This window comes from Oryctolagus cuniculus, chromosome 10 (assembly GCF_964237555.1).
Source record: "Oryctolagus cuniculus chromosome 10, mOryCun1.1, whole genome shotgun sequence".
Lineage (NCBI taxonomy): Eukaryota > Metazoa > Chordata > Mammalia > Lagomorpha > Leporidae > Oryctolagus > Oryctolagus cuniculus.
Genome location: NC_091441.1, coordinates 104,736,021 through 104,757,902, shown reverse-complemented (window position 1 = coordinate 104,757,902; position 21,882 = coordinate 104,736,021). Strand labels below are relative to the sequence as shown.

General features: G+C 55.3%; 1 protein-coding gene across 10 annotated transcripts in view; it reads right to left on the bottom strand.

The window, feature by feature from the left end:
* Window positions 1-21,882, bottom strand: part of ANO10 (anoctamin 10) — a 198,046-nt gene that overhangs the window by 4,904 nt on the left and 171,260 nt on the right. For 5 of the 10 annotated variants that reach the window (XM_051851848.2, XM_070050949.1, XM_070050952.1 and 2 more), the window contains 2 exons: window positions 12,303-12,414; window positions 11,531-11,650 (listed from right to left, as the gene is read on the bottom strand). The exons of 4 other annotated variants lie outside the window; for them this stretch is intronic. In XM_051851848.2, coding sequence (XP_051707808.1) covers window positions 11,538-11,650; window positions 12,303-12,414 — 225 coding nt within the window. In that variant the 3' untranslated portion in view covers window positions 11,531-11,537. The remainder of the gene's footprint in view (window positions 1-11,530; window positions 11,651-12,302; window positions 12,415-21,882) is intronic. One more of the 10 variants, XM_051851852.2, reaches the window with a different exon arrangement.

Genomic DNA, 21,882 nt, shown 5'->3' with positions numbered 1-21,882 from the left:
AGGAGCCGGCAGACGGGCAGCTCAGCCAGGACTCCCGGCACAGTGAAGTCCAACGGGGGCGGGCCCCTTCTCATGGGAGCCTGAATGGCACGTACTCGGTCTCTGGACCCCAGGTTTGTCAGCCATGGGTACGGGTGACAGGACTGGACGTCGGAAGTGCCAGGACTTCAGTCCCTGCCCGTCACCTGCCCGGGGGGACGCTGCGAATCTGGGGCTCAGTCCCTGCGATCCAGACTCAGCGGGAGCAGGGATCTAGGCCCACAGAGCCGCCGTGGGGCTGCGCTCAGGGCAGAGTGGCCCACAGTCACAGCTCAGGCAGGAGCGAGGTGGCCAGATGCTCAGCCTGGTCCCAGCTGGAAACAGACTCCTCCGGGAACGCCAAGTTCTGCTTCGAGAAGCACCCTGCCCAGCGGTGGTGAGGACCGGACTTCCGGGCCCCGCGTCACTGCGAGGGAGCCGGCCCGCGGGAGGGCACAAAAAAGCTCTGTTTGGGGGACGTGTCTGTTTCTCAGTCTTCTGAGCTCTGCCTTCTCTGCGCACCGGGGTTCAGAGATCCGCTACAGCAGACGTCCCGGGTGCGTCACGAGACCTCACTGCAACTCTGGCTTCAAATCCCTTCCCGAGGCTCGCTCTCAGCCGCCGCTCGGGCCGCCCTTGTTCTCACGGCCCTGGAACAGGAACCGGTTGGGTCTGGTCTGCCGCAGCCTGGCCCGATGCTACTGGCCATGACGTTCTGGGGGTGGGGGGGGGAGGTAAAAGGAGTTAGATGATACTGCAAACCAACAAGCCAGCACCACAGCAGGGACCCACGTCTGCTGTGGGTCTGCGAGACAGGAAGAGGGGCGACAAGAACCCCCAGACCCCAGCAGCAGGCGATGGCATTCTCTCCAAGTGAGGGGTACCCGAAATTTGATCTTGTCCGCTTAACCAAAACACACATGAAACCAGCGAGCCATCCATCAACGGGCCCTTCCCCGGGAACCCAGGGCTCTCTCTGGGGTGGCTGCCCCACCTCCAGATGGTTCCTGCAGGCTGCGAGGCTTAGGACCAGGGGTGGACCCCAGCCCCAGGCTGGGCAGGAGCCCACTGTGCTCCCAGCTTCATGCCAATAGCGGCTCCTTAGCACACCATGGCCTGCGTCTCTATTTGTACATAAAACCCCCTTTTACCTGGCTGCTCTGTGGATGGGGCATTTACTGTCTGCTACATTTTCCGCCGTGCACTGCTGGAATGTACAGTGGCCAGTACCTCCACCACAACCAGGCTGGCCACTGCTCTCAGCACTGGACCCGCACGAATCCCCCACTCCTCACAACCTCCCCAGGAGAGACAGACTGACGGCATCATTTCACAGGGAGACGGAGGTGCAGGGAGGTGGGGAAACTGCCCCGGGTCACAGGGCGCACAGGAGGGTTGCCCGCAGGCCGGCTGCCCCGCAGCCAGGGCTCCTGACCTGCCATGGCCCTGCCCTGCCCTGCGCTACTCTGTCGCCGCCCAGCTGTCCACTGGGGCCACCCGCGCCTCAGCTTCAGACTCAGCTGCGCACGCATCCAACGGGAGAGTTGGGGGCGTCTTCTTGGATCCTGGGAGAGGCTTACGTCTTGTCCTGTCACACACACCTGGCTGGGATGTTCTGCTAAATCCCTGAGCCAAGGCAGCGTCAGCAACCCTCAGCCGTAAGCAAGCATCTGAGCAAAGCATTATAAGGGGCTGAAAACACTGGACAGGGAGTTTAAGAATCAGTTTTTTTTTTTTTTTAAATCCAGAAGACTTTGCCGCAACAAGCACAAGCCACTGCGAATGGTAGTGGGAAGTTAGCTGGCGACACGGCAAACACGTGAGCCGCAGACTCCTGCTGAGGGCTGGTGACGGAGAGCTGGCGGGATGGCACCTCACGAGGAACAGGAGACCGGAGACCTACACAGGCTGCAGAGATGGCAGTGAACGATGCAGGAGCGAGGTGGGGTGGCGGAGGCCTGCTTCAGGCAGCGAGGATGCTGGTAGTCGCTGTTCAAGAGGCTGCAGAACCGGGTGCTCGAGCTTTGCAGACACCTGAGTGAGGAGCATCATGGGCTCCGGCGTGCGCTGGGGACGTCCACGAAAGCCATGCTGCGCAGAGGCCCAAGGCCTGGCCTGGGCACAGTACTTCCCCCCATCTGCTCAGGGGCCCCGCAGTGCAGGCTGGGGTCTGAACACAATCGGGATCAGGACAGTAGCGGTGCAGTGGGAAATAAAAGGCAGCCAAGTCCCCACCCAAGATCCAAGCAAGCTGTGCCTCACCATAAGGAGATAGAACAATCCCAATCAGAGTGCAGAGAGCGACTCCTGGCTGGCCTGTGGCCATGGGACCTGTGACAGCTGGGACGGAGGGGACACGGCCAGGGCCACGGAGGCATGAGAGTGACACCCTCACATGGGAGCAGAGAAAAGACGGCTGCAGGTGACGCCACTTCTGTGTGAAAGAGATGAAGAGGTTCATATTTTGGCCATAATAACGTAAAAATAGTGTGGTGGGGCCAGCGCTAAGGCCTAGCAGACTAAGCCTCCACCTGTGAGGCGGGCATCCGTTCAAGGGCCAGCTGCTCCACTTCTGACCCAGCTCCCTGCTAACCTGGGAAAGCAGAAGATGGGCCAAGTGCTCAGACCCTGCATGCACTCGGGAGACCCGGATGACATTCCTGTCCTGCCTCTGGCCTGGTCCAGCCCTAGCCATTGCAGCCTCTTTTGGTGAGTGAACCAGCAAATGGAAGAACTTGTTCTACTTCTCCCTCTCTAACTCTGCCTTTCAAATTAACAAAGTAAATCTTAAAAAAAATTAAGGCAGTGACTAGTTTGCCCCACATTAGCAGTGAAAGGACCAGGTTCCAGTGACTTTCTGTGGCACCCACCACAGACGTGCCTGGATTCTCCAGGTGTGATGTCATTTTGCAAACTGAAATGCAGAAGGGATACTTGCTGTCTGGCCGCACTACGGCCCTGGGCCGAGCCAGGCCTGCCGTCGAGGTGATGTTCCCAGGACAGGAGCCTCAGTGCTCAGCCCCTGCAGGTGGCCAGTGGTACCGGGCTGGAGGGACGCTGCGTGGACCAGTACAGCATCGTGTACTAGGGAAGCAGCTCCTGCCCCTCGCACAGGTGGCCAGCTGTCCCTCGTCCCGGGCCACTAGGCAGGCTGTGCTGGCCCTCTGGACAGAACTCCCTCCCTCTCTGGGAGCCCTGGGAGCTGAAGAGGAGGCTGCAGAGCCCAGTGAGGCCCCAGCGCAGCCCCGTGGTGGTGGTGGTGGTGGTGGGGGGGTCACGAGTGTCCCTTGGGAGTCAAGACCAAGGCTGGGATGACCACCTGCTCCAGCCTCATCTTTGACACATGCGTGTTCCAAGATGGCAGATGGGGACAGCCCGGGGCTCAGGGTTCAGCCCGCAGGGCAGGCCGGGATAGGCCTGGGGATGACAAGGAAACCCCGCACATCCCTCCAGCTCAAGCCACACTGGATGATGGAGCCGAAGTTCCAGCAATGTGGTCAGGGCAAGGGGTGACACGAGGGCTTCCAAGGCCCAGGGAACAGAAAGACACAACTGCCAAACCACAGAACTGCAGAGGTCTCCAAATGCAGCCGAGAGGGGTGACGGCGTCGTGACGCCGGGGGTGGGGTGGGGTGGTGGTGCCTGACGTGGTATCTGGCCTCCCATGGCCCACTTCACTTCTCTTAGGTCTGAAGGGGACTCTCCTGGGAAGACGCTGCCAGGGCCGCCGGGACAGGGAAGGCGGGAGGAGCGAGACGCACCGTCTCAGGGGACCTTACTCCGCCCCCTCTCAGCTCCAAGGGTGATGGGGACACTGCACTGTGACACACACGGCACACAGCAAAGGCCCCAGGTCACCACAGAGAGGCTGGCTGCCCCCTTCGGAAACACCACGGCCGACAGTGCAGCGGGTGCAGAGCCCTCCAGAGCGCAGGCCCAGGGGCACGGGCACGGGCACAGCCAGCGCCTTCTGTGTGCTCGCTCAATGCCCTCCGGCATTTCAGAGTCAGGATGATGGCGAGGACAAACGGACAGCAGTAACGCGGCTTGCCAAGCTCTGCATCACCCTCACTTCTCCAGAGAACACCTCCTACCTTCTCCCTCCAGGGCCAGGCCCTGCCCCCTGGCCAGGCGAAAGTGGCCGCCTGGGTGCTAATGGCTGCCAGTCACCCAAATGGCTGGTGCTGGGCGCCCCTTTTGAAGAGCCTGGGCAAAGCCAGGGCCAGAAATGGTCATACCTGGTTCTGCTCGATTTTTCTCCCTAGAAACACCCAGTGCTGGGCATGGCCTTGGCCTTGGCTCACCTCCGAACCCTCCTGTCCCTTCCGAGCAGCCCATTCTCACTCAACCCCAGGGACGTGCCCCAGTAGGCGAGACGGATCACTGCTTCTCCCCTGTACCTTTCCAGTACCTGTGTCCCCTTCTGGAGTGAGTGCCAGCCTTGGTGACAAACACTGGTGGCTCCATATGGGCTGATAAAAATGTCAGTGATCACTCACAGGGTCCTGAGTGCACACGGCTACCAGCTTGGGTTTCCTGGAATCCAGAACTGACGGGACACAGTGCTGTCCCACTGGGTGGCAACAGGCCACGGAAACCCACCTGTAGCACATGAGCCACCGAGGGCCTCTCCGTCCATGCTCGTTCCTGTAGGCCACAGCTATGGATGGCCACAGTCAGTGACAAGCAAGGTGGACTTCCAAGCACGTGCCTGGCTTTTACTGATTAAAAACAATACCCAGGCGACAAAGTCCTCCCTCAAGGAGTTTCGACCTCACCTTGGCGACGCCTTCTCCCCCAGGCCCCAGCTTGCTGTGGACAAGGCAGGAGCACCCCTCTCCTGCTGCTGCCCTGACTCAGGGGCCCCAAGGGGTCCCTGCTGCCTGGGAGAGCCGGCGTTTCAAGGATCCACCTGCTCCTCTGAGCCGGGAGAGCAGGAGCCCCGCGCTTCTGGCTGATGCTCAGCTTTCTTCCCGAGAGCCATCTCAGATAAACTACTGTACAAGGAAAGCAGGAGCGGGGGAGGGGGGGGAGGGGAGGAGTACGCACGGAGGGTAGAAAGGAAGCAAGCAAGGACGTACAAGAGAAGGCAGGAAGCAAGGAAGGGAAGCAGACGCCTTGCCAAGCTGGGGCGTCTCCTGGGCTCCAGCCAGGGTGCCCGGCACCTGCTCTAACAAGCAAACGTATGTGAAGACTCTTCCAGGTTCTGATCAAGTGTAGTGACAGCTAAGTTACTATCCCACGTGTAATACTTTCAGCACAGGTTTCCACTCTGTCCACATCTTAAAAAAAAAAAAAAAAAAAAAAAGCTCTGATTCTTCTCAAATGCATGCAGGTACTCTTGGTTCTTACGGTGAAGCCAGTTGTACCGAATTTGAGTGTGTTGCTTTGGAAAAAAATATACACTGTGAATTGAGAAAGAGAATAAAAGCCAGGACTAAAATGGCAGGGCTGTGTCTACACAGCACGGTCAGAAGCAGCCAGGGTTTGGACAGGGTTCGAGGGCCCCCAAGGTGTCATGTGTTAAAGTTTAATCCCCTTTGTGGGGGTGTGAGAGTACGGAAAATTAATCCAACTGCAGTATTTACAGGAGGGGCTGCTGGCGGTGACCAGGATTAAGTAAGGCCAGTGGGATGCAGCCTCCATGACTGATCCCGGGGGATTTACTTTCTAAGATGAGACGAGAAGACAACGGACACACATGCTGCCTGTCACCAGATGATGCCCCGCGCCTTGCAGCTCTGCTAGCAAGACCATCATCCAACGTAGGCCCTCGGCCCTGAGCCTCTAGAAGAGGTCAAACCTCTTTGCAGAGCAGCAAGCCCTGGGTATCTCGTTCTAGTAACAACAACAACAAAAACAGGGGCCGGCGCTGCGGCGGCGCAGTTAAGGCAACTGCCTGCAGTGCCACCATCCCATATGGGTGCCGGTTCTAGTCCCAGCTGCTCCACTTCTGATCCAGCTCCCTGCTGTGGCCTGGGAAAGCAATAGAGGATGACCCAAGTCCTTAGGCCCCTGCACCCATGTGGGAGACCAGGAAGAAGCTCCTGGCTCCTGGCTCCTGGCTCTGGATTGGCTCAGCTCCAGCCGATGAGGTCATTTGGGAGGTGAAGCAATGGATAGAGGACTGCTCTCTCTCTCTCTGTCTCTCCCTCTCCCTGCATCTGCATCTCTGTAACCCTGCCTTTCAAATAAATAAATAAATTTTTTTTAAAGAAAAAAAAAAAACTGGACCAAGACAGAAGCATACGCTAAACAGGAAGAGAAGTGGTGAAATGCACTCCACGGGGCTTCTGGAGTTCTAGGGAGAGAAGCCAGGCCCAGACCCGGCTTTCGGTGCCACTCCACCTGTTCCTGCTCACTTCCCCTCGGGCCACAGACGTGCTGTGCCGTGTGGCTTCCGTCTCTGTCCCCATCACACACAGACTTTCCAGAAACGGGCGAGAAAGATGGGGTCTCGCAAACGTGATCAGCACTCTCCCTAGTGCGACCTCTGGAGCAGAGCGCGCAGTCACCGCTGAGGTTACGCTGCCGGCCACTGCAATCCTGCCCACGCGCTGAGACCTGCAGACAACACGTCACTACCCGAAGTCACAACACCTGGGCGTCAGAACGCTACCTGCTCGCTTTGCTTTTTAGAGACCTGAGCTGATCCACATAGTAGCTGCTGTGTTAAGTACGGCTTTAGCTCTTCAGTCCGTCCTCTAACGCTACTGCTGCTTTCTCGTGTGGAGCCACGACAGCACAGAGACACGCTGTTTGCCAGTGGGATCCCCAGAAGCAGTCACCCTGAATGACCTGCTGGCCGGTGTGTCAGGACACGGGAGGAATGTTTGAGGAGCACGTGGCCGGGTTTGGGTGGCGTGATTCTGCGTCACCTAGCAGAGCTCGGAGCTGATTCGGTGTTACCTATGTACCTCCAGGAGGGGGAAGCCAACCGGTACTTCCGTAAGTCATTTTGGACAAGTCAATCAACCAACTCTGCCCCAAATTAATAAGCATGCAACTGTCCCGGGCTTTGGGTATCTGTCCTACTGCCCTTTGATGCACCCCAGTAAAAGTTCTTCCCCACAGGGGCTGGAAGCCATTGTGAGTGAGAGCTGAACATCCATCATGAGTGATCAGCCGGGCTCGGGGGTCAGCTCTACCACACCCACATTCACGGAGGCAGCGCCGTCAGGTGTGGGACGTCCTCAGGGTCCTCAGAGGTGCAGTGCTGTCAGTCAGTCCCCGCATGTGCACAGCCCAGTGGCCAGATGGCCTGGGCTTGGAGGAGGTGACCGCTGGCCACTGAGGAGAACACACACGAGACGGAAATGGAACAAAACGGAACAGCGGCGGGGTGCGGCAGGTGTGGGGAGGCCTCCATGCAACACGAGGACAGCCACCTCCCAAAAAAACCCTCGGTAGGGACAAGTGCTCACCCGGCACTGACACGCTGGGGAAAGGAATTCTGCCAGCCAGTCCTCTGCAGAAGGCTTCTCCATCAGGCAGCAGAGCCCCGGGCCCCCAGCACTGGGCTGCGATGCCGCCTCCTGGGGTCCCCAGGCTGACACATGGTGTGGAACCTGAGCACCCTCTGGGGTCTCCTCTCCCAGTCCTTCCCCAGGGCAGGGCCCTGTGCAGGGCACTCAGGGGCAACCACAGCCCCCACTCCCAGCCTGGGGCACTGAAGTAGCAGCAGGGCTCTCATTTTGGGTGGGTGGGTGGGGTCTCCCTTTTCTGAGTCTCATGGCTTCGCAGAAACCCATCAAGGCAGAGGGGCCTGTGCTGTGGTGCCCTGTGCTGTGGTGCAGCAGGTTAGTCACAGCCCTGGCCTGGGCCGATCTGAAGTCAGCATCCCATATGGCTGCTCCACTTCCAATCCAGCCCCCTGCTAATGCACCCGGGAAGGCAGCAGAACATGAGGCAAGTCGTCTTGGGCCTGGTCCAACCCAGTCATGGTGGCCATTTGGGGAGTGATCCAGTGGATGGAAGATCTCTGTCTCTAACTTCCAAATAAATAAATAAATCGTTTTGAAAAATAAAAGGCACAATGCAAGGGTGACATCTCCCATGACCCTCCTCAGCCTGCGGGCCTCACATTGTGCTCCCACTGGGCTGTGCCCTCTACACACAGGCCTGGTGAAGGGGCTGACGTGGGCCTTGTCCACGGGTCTTGCTGTCTCGGAGACCTGGCGGAGCCCTGGACTGAGCGGAAAGGAGTTGAGGGAGGAGGACGCAGGCACAGCTCCACTGAAGCTGCTGCCTCTACCTTTTAACTCTCACACATACACACGCTGCCGGGAGGGCTCCTTTCCCCCCTCAGCTGCCCCGTGGGGCTCCTGGCTGCGATAAAGACCCCAGGCCCTCAGAGAGGCCAGCTGCGCGGCCGGAGAAGAGCCCGGCACTGTATCGGGGGATAACCTCTGCTACCCAGAGAAGTTCAGCTGGCAATGGCTGGCGCTCCGTGCAGACACAGCTGGGAGAGCGGAATGAGGCAGAGAGGTCTTCAAAGAGCTCATGGCAGATGCACACAACCTTTGCATTCCACTTCCCCCGGAAGCTTGAATGCCCCACCCGCGTGCTCACGTGGTGCTGAGTGGCATTCAGAATGCACCAGAGGTGCTTTCATAAAACCAGTCTCCCAGGCCCCACCCGCAAGCCCCCCTTAGTACAAGTCTAGGAATTTTTTCTCAACATTTTAGCTTTGATGCAAGCATGGTGCGTAGGAGTCGCGGATACCAAGTCAGGTTTACCAGCGGCTCCCATGTCTCCCCAACGGCTTCATCCTTCTCCACAAATCACATTTTCAGGACCATCTGAGAGCAAGCTGCAGGCATCACGTTCTTTAGCCTCAGACATGAAAGTACTTCACAAACTTCAGGGTAGGGACCGGCGCTGCAGTGTAGCGGGTCAAGCTGCCATCGGCAGTGCTGGCATCCCACAGGGGCACTGGTTTGAGTCCTGGCTGCTCCACTTCTGATCCAGCTCTCTGCTATGGCCTGAAAAAGCAGGCCCAAAAAGAAGATGGCCCAAGTCCTTGGGCCCCTGCACCCACGTGGGAGACCCAGAGGAAGCTCCTGGCTTTGGATCAGCACAGCTCCAGCCATTGAGGCCATCTGGGGAATGAATCAGCAGATGGAAGACCTCTCTCTCTCTCTCTCTCTCTGCCTCTGCCTCTGCCTTTCTTTAACTCTGCCTTTCAAATAAATAAGCACATCTTTAAAAACAAACAAAACAACCAAAGAACAACTTCAGGGTAAATGCATCTGTTGAAAACTGTGTGCATCTCAAAACAATTTTTTGCACCAAAATAAACATCTTCTAATTCCATTTTCCATAAGCTTTTCAAAGTACGCCAATGTCTGTCTCCTAAAAGCAAGGCCTTTCTCTCCTGTAACTGTGGGACAGACTCCCTTAAATGATTCTGAAGGGTGAAGAGACATCAGTGTCCCATTTACCAAACTTCCCAAATGTGATCAAGTTGATAAAACTTTAAAGTACCAGAAACAGATGGGAGAATACAAAAGCAGCAATTCATTTGCTTTTTCTGGGGGAAAAAAAAAAACATCAAAAGATGAATGCATGAATTCCTTTTTGTTCATGAAACAAAAATTCTTTCAATGAACTGGAATAGCACACAGCCGCAGAAAGGAGGGCCCGGCTCAGCTGGGTTCTGGCCTGTGGGGCGGGTGGCCCCGGCCTCCCGACCCCGCGGCACGGGCTGCATCCGGTGCCTCCCGCTAACCCACAGCATGCAGCAGGAGGCATGGGCTGTCACTTCTGAGATCAGGTGCTGAGGCTCCCCTGCTGGCTCTGACGGGAGCGCTGTTGTGAGCCACCCTATGGGGAGGCCCCGCCACCTCGAGCCCACAGCAGACTGAGTGGGGCCTGGAAGTGGCCGTGAGAGACCCTAAGTCACAGGCACCCAGCGAAGCCACGTGCAGATCTACAGGAACAGTGAGACAGCAAATGTCCACTGCTTCACACTGCTGGGGCTGGGGGTCATTTGTTACTCAGCAAGGGCTACAGTGGGGACTGGCGCTGTGGCACAGCGGGCTAAGTCCCTGCCTGTGGCACCAGCATCCCATATAGGCACCGGTTCTAGTCCTGGCTGCTCCTTTTCTGATCCAGCTCTCTGCTATAGCTCGGGAAAGCAGTGGAATATGGTCCAAGTGCTTGGGCTCCTGCACCCGCATGGGAGACCTGGAAGAAGCTCCTGGCTCCTGGCTCCGGATCAGCTCAGCTCTGGCCGTTGTGGCCATCTGGGGACTAAACCAGCAGATGGAAGACCTCTCTCTCTCTCTCTGTAACTCTGCCTCTCAAATAAACAAATATATAAATCTAAAAAAAAAGAGCTATGATTGGAGTCACAAGGACTAACCATCAGGAAAAACAGGCCTGGCTGCAGGCAGCTTTCGGCCACTGCGGTAACAAGGGGCCAAGGGGTCTTTGCGAGACAGGCAGGAGGTGGGTCCTTCTCGCCCCTTTTCCTGACTAATCTCTCTCTCCACAGAATCCAGCCCATTCACTTTAGAAAAAAAAAATACTCTCAAAACAAAGCAGTACACGTGCATGGCTTAAAAACCAAGCAGTACCAAACTGCCGCGGAAGAAAACGACTCGGCCCACTCTGCCCTCTACCTCTCCACGCTGGAGTGACTTCCGTAACCACTGGGTCACCGCTTTGCGGTTCTTTTTTTTTTTGGGGGGGGGGGAAGCAATGGGTCACCTCTAGAACATCCCCCCTCCTGCTTTCAACATGAAGACTGGTGCACCCTGCTGTGTACCTTGTAAAACCACCTGATAAATTGTGGAGATGGCCCTGGGTTCTAGAACGGGTTTTCAGCTGGGTGGCTGTAAGAATTCTACTGCATGAGCAGGGTCATCCATTTCGCCAGTCCCCTGAACCTGGCCATCTAGGCTGTTTGTAACCTGGGCCATTTGTGTGTGTGTGTGCGCACACACACACAGACTCCTTAAATACATGTGAGTGTATCTGGAATAAACTCCCACAGTCCTCCATGGCTTTGAAACATGCCCACTCCTCTCCAGGAACAAAGCCTCCTCCACGCCCCTTGCTTTCCTGTCCCCGTCCCGTGGACATGCCTGTTTCTCTCCTCTCTTTCCCAAACGTTGTTCATAGAGTCGTCCATTCTGTTTTCTGACCCCTCGCTCTGCAAGCCACTCCCACCTGGCTCCTGACCCAGCCGATGCCTTGAAGCAGGTCCCTCTGAGGTCGCCCACCCTCGGCTGCCATGTTGGGATGTTTCCTGGCCCTGGTCTAACGATGTCACAGAGGCTCCTTCTTGACCACTCTGCCACGGGGCCCCCGCCCCACGACCACTCTCTGCCTGCTGGCACTGGCACCACTCACCATGGAGGTGATGGCAGTCCCCTTGTCATGGAGGCATCCTGGGATCCATGCCTGGCAAAGCACTGGCATTTCGTTACAACCACAGAAAGTGTGCCTGGGACCACTGCCCACAAGGGGCGCTGGGTGTGGGGAGCGGTTCCGAGGCGGCACGTACCTCTCACTCAGAGGGGCCAAGTCGCATCATTCTCGGCTCTGCTGACTTTTCCGGGTAGCAGTACCACAGCACCCCGACCGCTCCTGGGTTCTTCCACGCCCAGGGAGGTCCCTGCCACACCTGGGGAGGTCAAAGGTCACCTCAGGGCCTGGCACCAGGCAGAGTCTGGAACTCATGAGAACGTGTGTCGAGCATGAGCAGCGGGGACCCTGGGACACAGTCATGTCAGAAACACCACTCTCCACGTGCCCAGTCCACCACAGTGCAGCTGGGACATCCCCTGGCTAACCCTTTAAGTGAAGAGACATCCACTAAACCCCTGCCACTCATACCAAGCAGCCAGCAGCGTCCGAGCCCCCCCCCGGCCGCCGCCCCCAGTGCAGAGGCGAGGAGGCCCGAGGGCCTGGGGCAGCCGTGCAGGCCACCTGGGGCTGCGTATGGGGAGGAAGGCCCCCAGCCAAGGGGAAATGGAGGGGTTTTCTGAGCAGTGATGGGGGCGGGGCAGAGAACTTTGGACAAGGAGAGGGGCTGGGGTCTGCCCCTTTGTTCTGGACAGCGCCCTGTGACTGCAGCCCGAGTTACGTAAGCCACCCAGGCAGCCTCGCTTCTGGCCCATTTGAACTTGCAGCCAAGGGGCCAGGCCTGCTCTTCTCACATGAACTTGGCTTCCTCGCTCTTTTGCCTGTACTTTTGTGACTGATTTTTTTTTTTTTTTAATAAAATGCAAGCCCTTCCTCCGACGCAGACTTCATTTGCACTTTCCGTTTCTGACCTTCATAGTGTAGCCTGCCCAGATCTTGCTGAACCGCTCCATCCTGGGCACCCTGCTGCCTCTGTCTCACTTCCACGCGTTTCCTGCCGCCCAGCATGGCTGGCAGCTTCTTCTATCAGAAAATGGAAGAGAAGATGTGCAAACCATGCAACTGATACAGGATCACTAACCAGAATTTATAACAGGCTAAAGGAACTCCACAACAAAACAAACAGTCCAGTTCAGAAATGGGCAAAGGACTTGAACAGGCAGTTTTCCCAAGAGGAAATCCAAATGGCCAACAGACACCTGAAAAAATGCTCAGGATCACTAGCTGTCTGGGAAATGCAAATCAAAGCCACAATGAGGTTTCACGTCACCCCTGTTAGAATGACTTTCATACAGAAATCAACAAACCACAAATGCTGGCGAGGATGTAGGGAGAAAGGTTCCCTAATCCACTGTTGCTGGGAATTGGTATAGCCACTGTGGAAGATAATATGGAGATACCTCAGAAATTTGAATACAGACCTACCATAATACCCAGCCATCTACCTCCTGGAAATTTACCCAAGGGAAATGAAATCAGTATTTGAAAGAGTTATCTGCACCCACATGTTTATTGCAGCTCAATTCACAAGCACTAAGATATGGAGTCAACTCAGATGTGCAGCAACTGAAGACTGGATAAAAAATTATGGTATATGTACACCACGGAATACTACACAGTGGTTAAAAAACAAAACAAAACAAAACAAACCTGTCTTTTGTAACAAAATGGATGCAATTAGAAACCATTCTATTTATTGAAATAGCCAGTTCCTGAAAGACAAATACCCTATGTTTTCCCTGAGCTGTGGTAACTAATAGAGCGTCTAGAATGTAATGTATATGAGTGAAATTGACATTCTGAAGTCCGATGAGTGTTTGCAGCCTTGTCTCTACTGTTGAGGAAGTGGTGTTTTCTTCATACTATTTGTTGAACTCTTTACTAAGTGTAGGGTTAACCTTATGAGCATAAAGTAAACTGAAACTAAATCTTTGTAAAAATTAAGAGCGGGAATGGGAGAGGGAGGAGGAAGAAGGATGGGAGCATGCGTGGGAAGCATCACTGTGTTCCTGAGTCTGTATATATGAAATACACAAAATCTGTACACCTTGAACTAAAAAAAAAAAAACACCCATCATCCACTCCCCTACCCCAAACAGCTCTGTGCAGGACTTCCTTGTCCACACTCGTTTCCACCCTTGTACCAAGAGTGCACACCGCTTAGTATGCTCCTTTTGTTTTCATTAACAACATAGCGAAAGCAGTTCTCCCCTCATGTTTCTAGAGTGCATGAGCGACAGCTACCAACCTGCAGCATGAGGCTGGCATCACTGCACAGTCCAGTGCCCAAGGGCGAAGCCAAAGTGCTTCCTACCCTCCTTGCGGCGCCCACGGCGTTGGCCACGGGAGACCCTCAGCCCGTCTCCGTGGGAAGTCTCGAGTCTGATCAGTCATCACAGTATGGTGACGTCATCACACATGCTGCCTTCGTGGGCCTCTGAGAGCCCCTGCCCCACCCCACTGCTGCCCCTGCTGCCGGGGATGTCACCTCCCTCAGGCTGCCTTCCCCGAGGCCCAGAGCCCCAGCGCCCCCACAGCCCCTCAGACGCCAGCCTGAAAGCAGCAGAGCCCAGGGACAGTGCTGGCCACTGCAGGGCCAGGGACACTTCCAGGGCTGCAGCACCTGCACAGCCAGTGGCCGCAGCAGTGTCTGGGCTTGTGGTGTTGTGCGGCTGTGGCCTGAAGCGCTTGGCTCCTGGTCATTTTCCACACTTGGCGCTGCAGCCATCAGGCACGTCCAAGAGCTCCTCCGTATGCTGTCAATGAACCTCTTTTCTATGTCAAACAACAGCAACAAGGCACATTCCCTCAGTGCTAGTCCTGCACCTTCCCTCCTCACTGGGAGTCCAATTTCGCACAGGAGACCTAAAAAGTGCCAGGTGCATCCTCGGATCTCCCCGTCAGTCAGAGTGTGAACTCAGTCCTAGCCAGCAGTACTTGAGGCTGGCTGCTGGGGACCTCTGGGCAAGATTCTCCTCCCTGATACAAAGCTGCCCCTTCCTCCTTTGCTCTGAGCACACACGTGAGGATATGGTGCTGGAGCCATGGCAGCCACCTTGTGACCATGTGGAAAGCCAACATACCACACATGGCTGGATGGGAAAACAGAAAAATGCCACCAAGATCCTCAATGACATCACCGGGTGGGCTATTCCCCCAGCCCTGGGGCGGGCCCACAGATGGACTTGTTCCCCCTCAAGTTCATTTAACAGCTGTGAATCTTATGGGAACAACCCAGAGGTGTCCCAGGCTATGAAAGTCCCTAAATCTCATCATTCTTAGGCTCCCCTGTGAATTACTGGGCACCTTTTTCAGCTAACTATGTCATGCCTGCTGTTTATAACTCTACCTAGTCTGAAGCCCTCGTCTGGACAAATGTTTTTCTGGCTTAAATTATAATTTAAAGTTCTCTTCCCGACACTGGCCAGTTTCCTGAGACACAGTTTGAGATACTTCCTGTTGGCGGGTACATTCCGGTATTTTCAGCTTTGTTCAGAAACCCAAATCACGTTCCTCGACATTCCATGAGACTATTTATTTCCTTTCCTTGCTGGCAATGAAGTCTGGACCTGTACCGGGAGACGGCACTGCCGCTGCCTCCCGTGGCTGAGCTGTCCTGTGGGCCAGGGGGCAGCTGGCCTCTGGCATTCCGTCCCCTCCCCAAGCACCCCCAGGTACCCACAGACCCTGGTCTCTCCCACCGCCTGTAGATCCCGGCGAGGGCCAGGAAGCTAGCCCGATGCCTCAGCCCCTCCCCCCCGCCCCTGTGCCCTCTGCACCCCTGCCCAGCCCGGGAATGCAGCAGGCAGAGCGCATACTCCGGGGGCAGGGCAGGCTGCAAGCATGCACCGGCTACAGGAACCACTTTGTTCTTCCATACTTCACTTGCCTGGGAGGTCAGGGTCACAGGTGGGCGTGGGTGGGGCTGGCAGAAACCACGGCTCTGCCTGCCTGGTTTCCTCCGGTCCTCACAGGCTCTCGCGGCCGGCACAGGTGTTTTCTGACCTGGCTGTGACCTTTTTTCTTCCACGAAGGCTTCCCCTCTATGGGAACGACCTTCCTGCCATAAACACGCCGCCCGCAGCCTGCATTTCTCCTGTTCCCTTGCGTCAGATTCTTCCCTCACCTCCTGTCTTAGCCTCATCAGGGCATTTGTTTTCCTGGCTCCCTTCTGGGATTTTTTCCATTTTGCGCAGGGATGTGTACTCCCTCTAAACACTTAGAGCCCAGGCCTGCGCTCCTAGCAAGGAGACTGGCTGGGAATGACAGGAGAAACAAAGCCCGATGTCCTGGCACTTGGGCTTCGTTGTCACATTTTATGGAATCCTTCCCCAAGCAGCATCACGTACTTGCAGTGACAGTGACCGGAGGCCACCAGGTTTCTAGGTCTGTGGGGGCCCCTGCACCCTTTAGCTCCAGGGCTGACAACGCCTCCCATTGCACAGATGCAGCAGCTGATACACGAGAAGCTCAGGGCACGGGCCTGAGGCTCTGCTACGGCAAAGTCTGGTCTGAACCCTGCGAGGGCTGCTTCGCTCCCAATCACTGTCCCGCGCACTTCCCACAGTTTACGTCTTTTCTGGCATTCCCGGGAAGCACCTCCTCTGGACTTCTGGAGCCAGCGTGTGGATCCAGGACACCGTGAGTCTGCTGGCTCTGGCTGCCGCCCAGCTTTTGTCCCCACATGGCAGAGAAGGCACGAGGTGGGGCCGGGGCTCTCAGCGCGGAGGGGGCGCCATCAGAGTGGCAGAGGCCCCCAGGGCCGGCTTTCCTCCAGCTCGCTCATTCTGCAGAGGGCGGGGCCTTCAAAGGGCACACGTGTCCACCTGCAATGACGACTCAGCGGCGAGCTGCTCTCTTACGGAGGAGTCACAGCTGAGGAGTTTCTTACCTAACACGGGCTCGCACACATCTGATCTTCCACCCACTTTCCCTGCCGGGAAACACACTGCTTTCGGTTTTACATTTCGGTCTACGATGCATGCTGGGAAGACGTGGGGGGCCCTCTCCAGGGTCTTGCATTTGTTCCGAGACCAGCCTTTCTCTACTGTCCCCGGAGCCTTTGTCACAAGTCAGTGGCACGAGAGATCCGTGAGGGGCTCTCTCTGGACGCTCTAGCCTGCCCCTAGCGTTGTGATCATGGCGGCTTGACAACAAGCTGGGAAGTCAGGAAGCGTTCATCCTCCAATTTTTCTCTTCTCTTTCAAAGTTTTGGCTAGTCTGGGCCCTTTGCATTCCCACACGAATTTCAGGACCACACCCGTCAACTTCCACAGGATAACTGCTCGGATTTTTTTTTTTTTTTTTTTTTTTTGGTGTTATGCTGAACACGTAGAACAGTAGTTGCTAAGACTTTTGTTGAATGGCCGGATGGTCAATATTTTAGGTCTGTGGACCACACAGTCAGTGTCCCAACAGCACAGCTCAAGCCGTGGTGCAAAACACGCCCTCTGAAGACGAGTGGGCATGACGACATCTCTTTCAAATAAATAAATCTTTTTATTGTGCCATGCCAAAACCAGGAGTCAGGAGCTTCTTCTGGGTCTCCCACACGGGTGCAGGGGCCCAAAAACTTGGGCCATCTTCCATTGCTTTCTCAGGCCATAGCAGAGAGCTGGATCGGAAGTGGAGCAGCCGGGACCTGAACCGGCGCCCATATGGCATGCCGGCGCTTCAGGCCAGAGCTTTAACCCGCTGCACCACAGCGCCAGCCCCTAAATAAATCTTTTTTTTAAAAAAGAAAATTAAATGTATACTCATCATTGCCTAATTTTTGAGAAACTTATCTGATCTTGCTAGGTTTTTATCACTTTCGCCTTCTTTGGGCACAGCCCTCCGCTCCAGGCTCAATGTCTGCCCAGAAGCACAGTGTGCAATGGCGTGAAGTGTCAAAGGTCATGACAAGAGCCAAGAGTCACCGTGGTACTCTGATAAGGGATTAGCCCAGGGGAAACCACCTCCAATTCATATTTGAGACCTAACAGGACCAGCTAAGAAGGACACTGAAGGGGCTCCCATGATGCATCACACCACTTGTCGTGCAATGTATGACAGTCTCACAGCAGACAGGAGTATCGGAGGCCTCGCTCAAAGCCAATGTATCCTCAGCAGCCCTCAGGGCCTAGCTGTCCCTTTGCAGAGTTAAAAGCAGATCACAACTCTACCGCAAAGATGACACGCGCACTGAATTCTGTTCACACCAGTCCCAGTGCCTTCCTCATCTTTGGGAGCACAGGTGCCTTATACCCAGGTGCAGTGGCTCATGTGACTGTCACTTGAACCCCGGGGGAGCAGCCCCCCGGTTACCCCACAACCCCACAAGCACAAGCTGAGTCTCCTTGGAAAAGACTGCCCTGGAGCAGGAGAGGTGGGATGGGGGGGGGGCGGTGCCTGCTCCAGTTCCTTAGCTGAGTCACGAAGATGCCAAAACCAAGAGTGGAAAGACTTGCCTGAGCCTGTGTGGCTTTTCCACGCCCAGGGTCAGCTGGAATCTGGGCCTCAGGTTCACAAGCTCCTAGAACCCCTGCTAAGGTCCCAGGATCTGAGGAGAGCGCCAGCTGACTGCAGGTGTTCTAACCCCAACTAGAACGCTTCTCTCTCTCACCTGCACTTCCCTTCTCTGCTGCAGGAAGGGCCTGTCTCTAGCAATCTCTCATCAGGGGAACAGCACGGCCCCAAGCAGCAGGGCATGTTCCACCATTTTGGGGAGCACAGGTGCAAGCCTGGGACCACCAGGTCAAGGGGTAAGATGTCACTGCTTAGTGCAGGCCCACCAGGAGCAGCTATCAAGGGAACACGGCCAGTCACTCCCCGGGATCACAATGCAGCACCAGTGCCCACAACGGAGGGCATCACTGTGGTGCTGATCCATGAAACGAGTCTTTAAAAAGAAGGGGAGAGTAGTTAGGAAGGTAAGAGGAGAAGAGGCAGCTTATAGGATGAGGACATGTGCAGAGGCAAAGAACGTGGAATGTTCTAGGGTGCAGCTCCACGTAGCTGGAGGGGGCCTGGGCAGGGAGGCGAGGCTGGAACACAGCCTGTGGAGGGCAGAGGTTTCTCGCGAAGAATGGAGCACTGAGGATGGATGCTGGGCAGGCCCGCTCCAGGGTGATATTTATATCTGGGAAGCTGGACAGAGGAGACGAGGGATGGAGGCAGGGAGAGCAGCCAGAGGCTGAGAGCCCATTAACAACTCCTAACAGGCAGGCTCCCTTCAAAAAATACCAGCAAAGGCTCGGTACCATGAAAACCCACAAGCCAGACGTCCAGAACCACAGTGTGTGGGGCAGGCACTGGGGCACTGCCTAGGACACCTGCATCCCTCGGCCGAGTGCCTGGGATGGAGTCCCGCCTCTGCTTCCAATCCAGCCTCCTGCTCATGCGCTCTGGGAGGCAGCCCTTGAGGCTCAGCTACTGGAGTCTCCGCCACTCCCAAGGGAGACGCGGATGGAATTCTCAGCTCCTGGCTGTGGCCTGGCCCAGCCCTGGCTGCTGCGTGCATTTGGTGAGTGAACCAGCAGACGGGTGATCTCTTTTTCCCTCTGTCTGCCTTTCAAATAAAAACAACTGGACAAATAAGCAAATTCATTAACTGGGCTTTGAAGAGGCATTCTTTAGAAAACAAAACCACCTCCACTCCAAACCCATCGCTTGTTACTATAATTAGTGGTTGTTGGTCACAGAGACATCCCAAGTGTTATAAAAGAATCTCAGTTCTTCTCAAGCAGATCCACTGAAACAGGATACTAATTAATCTTAAAAGTTTAAGTTACATTATTGTCGTCCTTAGGATGATTTCTGTACTTTTAAAATAACCAAGTGACAGTAGAGCTACAAAGGTGACCCAGCGGTGTATTTTCTAATTTTGCAAATGAGCTTGACTTTCAACTCGATGCTGTTCTTTGGAGGAACTAAAGCCGGGAATCTCAGAGTCTGGCTACTGGAGAACTGTAATTAATACTTGCAATTTCACCCAAAATGCCTCACTTCCCAATCTGCTCCTCCCATGGTTGCCCAGTTTACAACACTCACACGGTACGTAAAGACTACCTGATGAACGAATCGGAGCCACAGTGGGAACGTTCCAAGGACTCAGTGCCCCCCCACCTCCCGAGGGTCCTGGGTGCCTGTGCTGAGCGCAGGACGGATGTCCCCCCCCCCCGCCACCAGCTTGTCCCTTTTGCTGAGGACTCCTCGTAGGAGGCCACAGCACATAGAGCCGCAGCTCTAGCTATTTCCCGACTAGTCACGCTGTCTGTCCAGCACCAATCATTTCTTGCGATCAAGCTGCCTCCTCCATGAACCACCGCAAAGTTCCTAAACTCACATCACCATCACCATCACCATCACCGCCACCACTACCCAAGCAAACAGCCCGTATTCCGGCAATGAGAATGAAAATGGAGAGTGTGAAGCCATGCCAGGGGGTGAGGGGTGCACGAGTCTCATTCTCTTGTAGCCAAGGGTACAGGTCTTCTAGAATCGTGTTTCTCCAGAAACAAAGTGCAGTCCATGCTACTGATAACAATCGCTACCCAGAACTGGAATAAACTCTACCTGCTGATTTTAAGACACAATGAAGAACAATTAGAATCGGTGATGAAATAAAATTATAGCAGAGTCTACAAAGCGTCTGCATATTACATGACCAAAGAGTAAGATAAAACCCTACCAACCCATCTGACTGATAACTTGGGGTTAACATCGTGTTAACAAAACCCTGCATTAAGAAAAGCACTACCGGGGCCGGCACTGTGACAAAGTGGGTTAATGCCCTGGCCTGAAGCACCGTCATCCCATATGGGCACCGGTTCGAGACCCGGCTGCTCCACTTCATGTCCACCTCTCTGCTATGGCCCGGGAAAGCAGTAGAAGATGCCCCAAGTGCTTGGGCCCCTGCACCCACATGGGAGACCCAGAAGCAGCTCCTGGCTCCTGGCTTTGGATCGGCACAGCTCTGGCTGTTGCAGCCATCTAGAGAGTGAACCATCGGATAGCAGATCTCTCTCTCCCTCTCTCTGCCTCTCTTCTCTCTGTGTAACTCTTTCAAATAAATAAATAAATCTTAAAAAAAAAAAAAAAACACTACCAAGGCTAAGAGTAAAGAGCCAGGAAGGGGGTTGACCTTTCCCACTTTTCACATCGCACTGGAACACTGTGCCTTCTTTTCTCAGCGCTACGATTCCTGGAGAGCCGTCCTGTAAGGAGGAGGCTGACAGGAGGCAGAGGGATCTCATCTTCTACCGAAACAGGGCACCCTGCACTAGACAACCAAGCGTTTCACACTGTGTGAGGCTAACCATTCCCTGCCCCACAACGCCCGCCCCAGTTAATGTAACAGGACAGAAAGGCAAAACAAAGGGGGAAAGCACGCTGCATAAATTTCATTTTTCAACTGTATTTTACTACAAAATTGTTGTATGAAGATTCTTCATCAAGGGGTGTAGAGTTGGGGGAAGCTGCCGCCTACCATGTTGCCGTCCCGTATGGGTACCTGTCCAAGACGCAGCTGTTGTGGTACACCAGGTCAAGCTGCCACTTGCAACATCTGCATCCCATATGGAGTGCTGGTTCAAGTCCTGGCTGCTCCACTTCCAATCCAGCTCCCTGCTAATGCACCCAGGAAAGCAGCAGAGGATGGCCAAAGTGCTGGGGCCCCTGCACTCACATGGGAGATGCAGAAGAAGCTCCTGGCTCCTGACTTGCCCTGGCCAAGCCCCAGGCCATTGCAGGCATTCGGGGAGTGAACCAGGAGATGAAGATGCCTGTCTCTGCATCCCTATCACTGCCCTTCAAAAAAAAAAAAATCTTCAAAGAAGAGGAAAATCCATGTACACTTGATTGCATTTAATTGCTTGAGAAAGCACAGCCTGAGCACAACAGGGCTCTGTGGATAAGATGCTTCCAAGTGGCGAGCATGCCTTGCAGAGGTGGGCCGTGTGACATCCACCTGATGACTCCTGTCTGATGGGTGTGGTCCTGGGAGTCTGGCAAGCAGGGGCTAGCTGCCTCCTCCCTGGGTTAGCTCTGCAGAAGTGCCACAGCACGGCAGGAAGCAGCCCTCAGCAACTTGCGGCCACGTGCACGGCATTTTTCTCCCACCGCAAAGCACATCATTTCTGCAACGGTGACGCCTGCAGCCTTAGGTGGGAGCCGATTTCAAAGCGCTGATGCTGTCAGGGCTGGTGAGGGAACACTGGGCATGCGTGAACACACATGACTGAGATGCTCACCTAGAATCCACTGGTGACTGCAGGAAGGACCACAGGGACCCCCAGGCCTGCTCTGATGCCACGCTTCACTTCTCTGCTTGGCCAGGGATCTTCCCATAGTGGAAACTTGCTTCTCCTTTTATTTGGAGCCCTTCAAAAGCAGGCCACGCTGATTTCTGATGATGGTCGAATGCAAATGGGCATCACACGGAGTGAGATTTAACCTGGGGGAAGCCCAGGAGAGCATGGGGGGAGCGGAGCTCTATATTGAGACACTGTA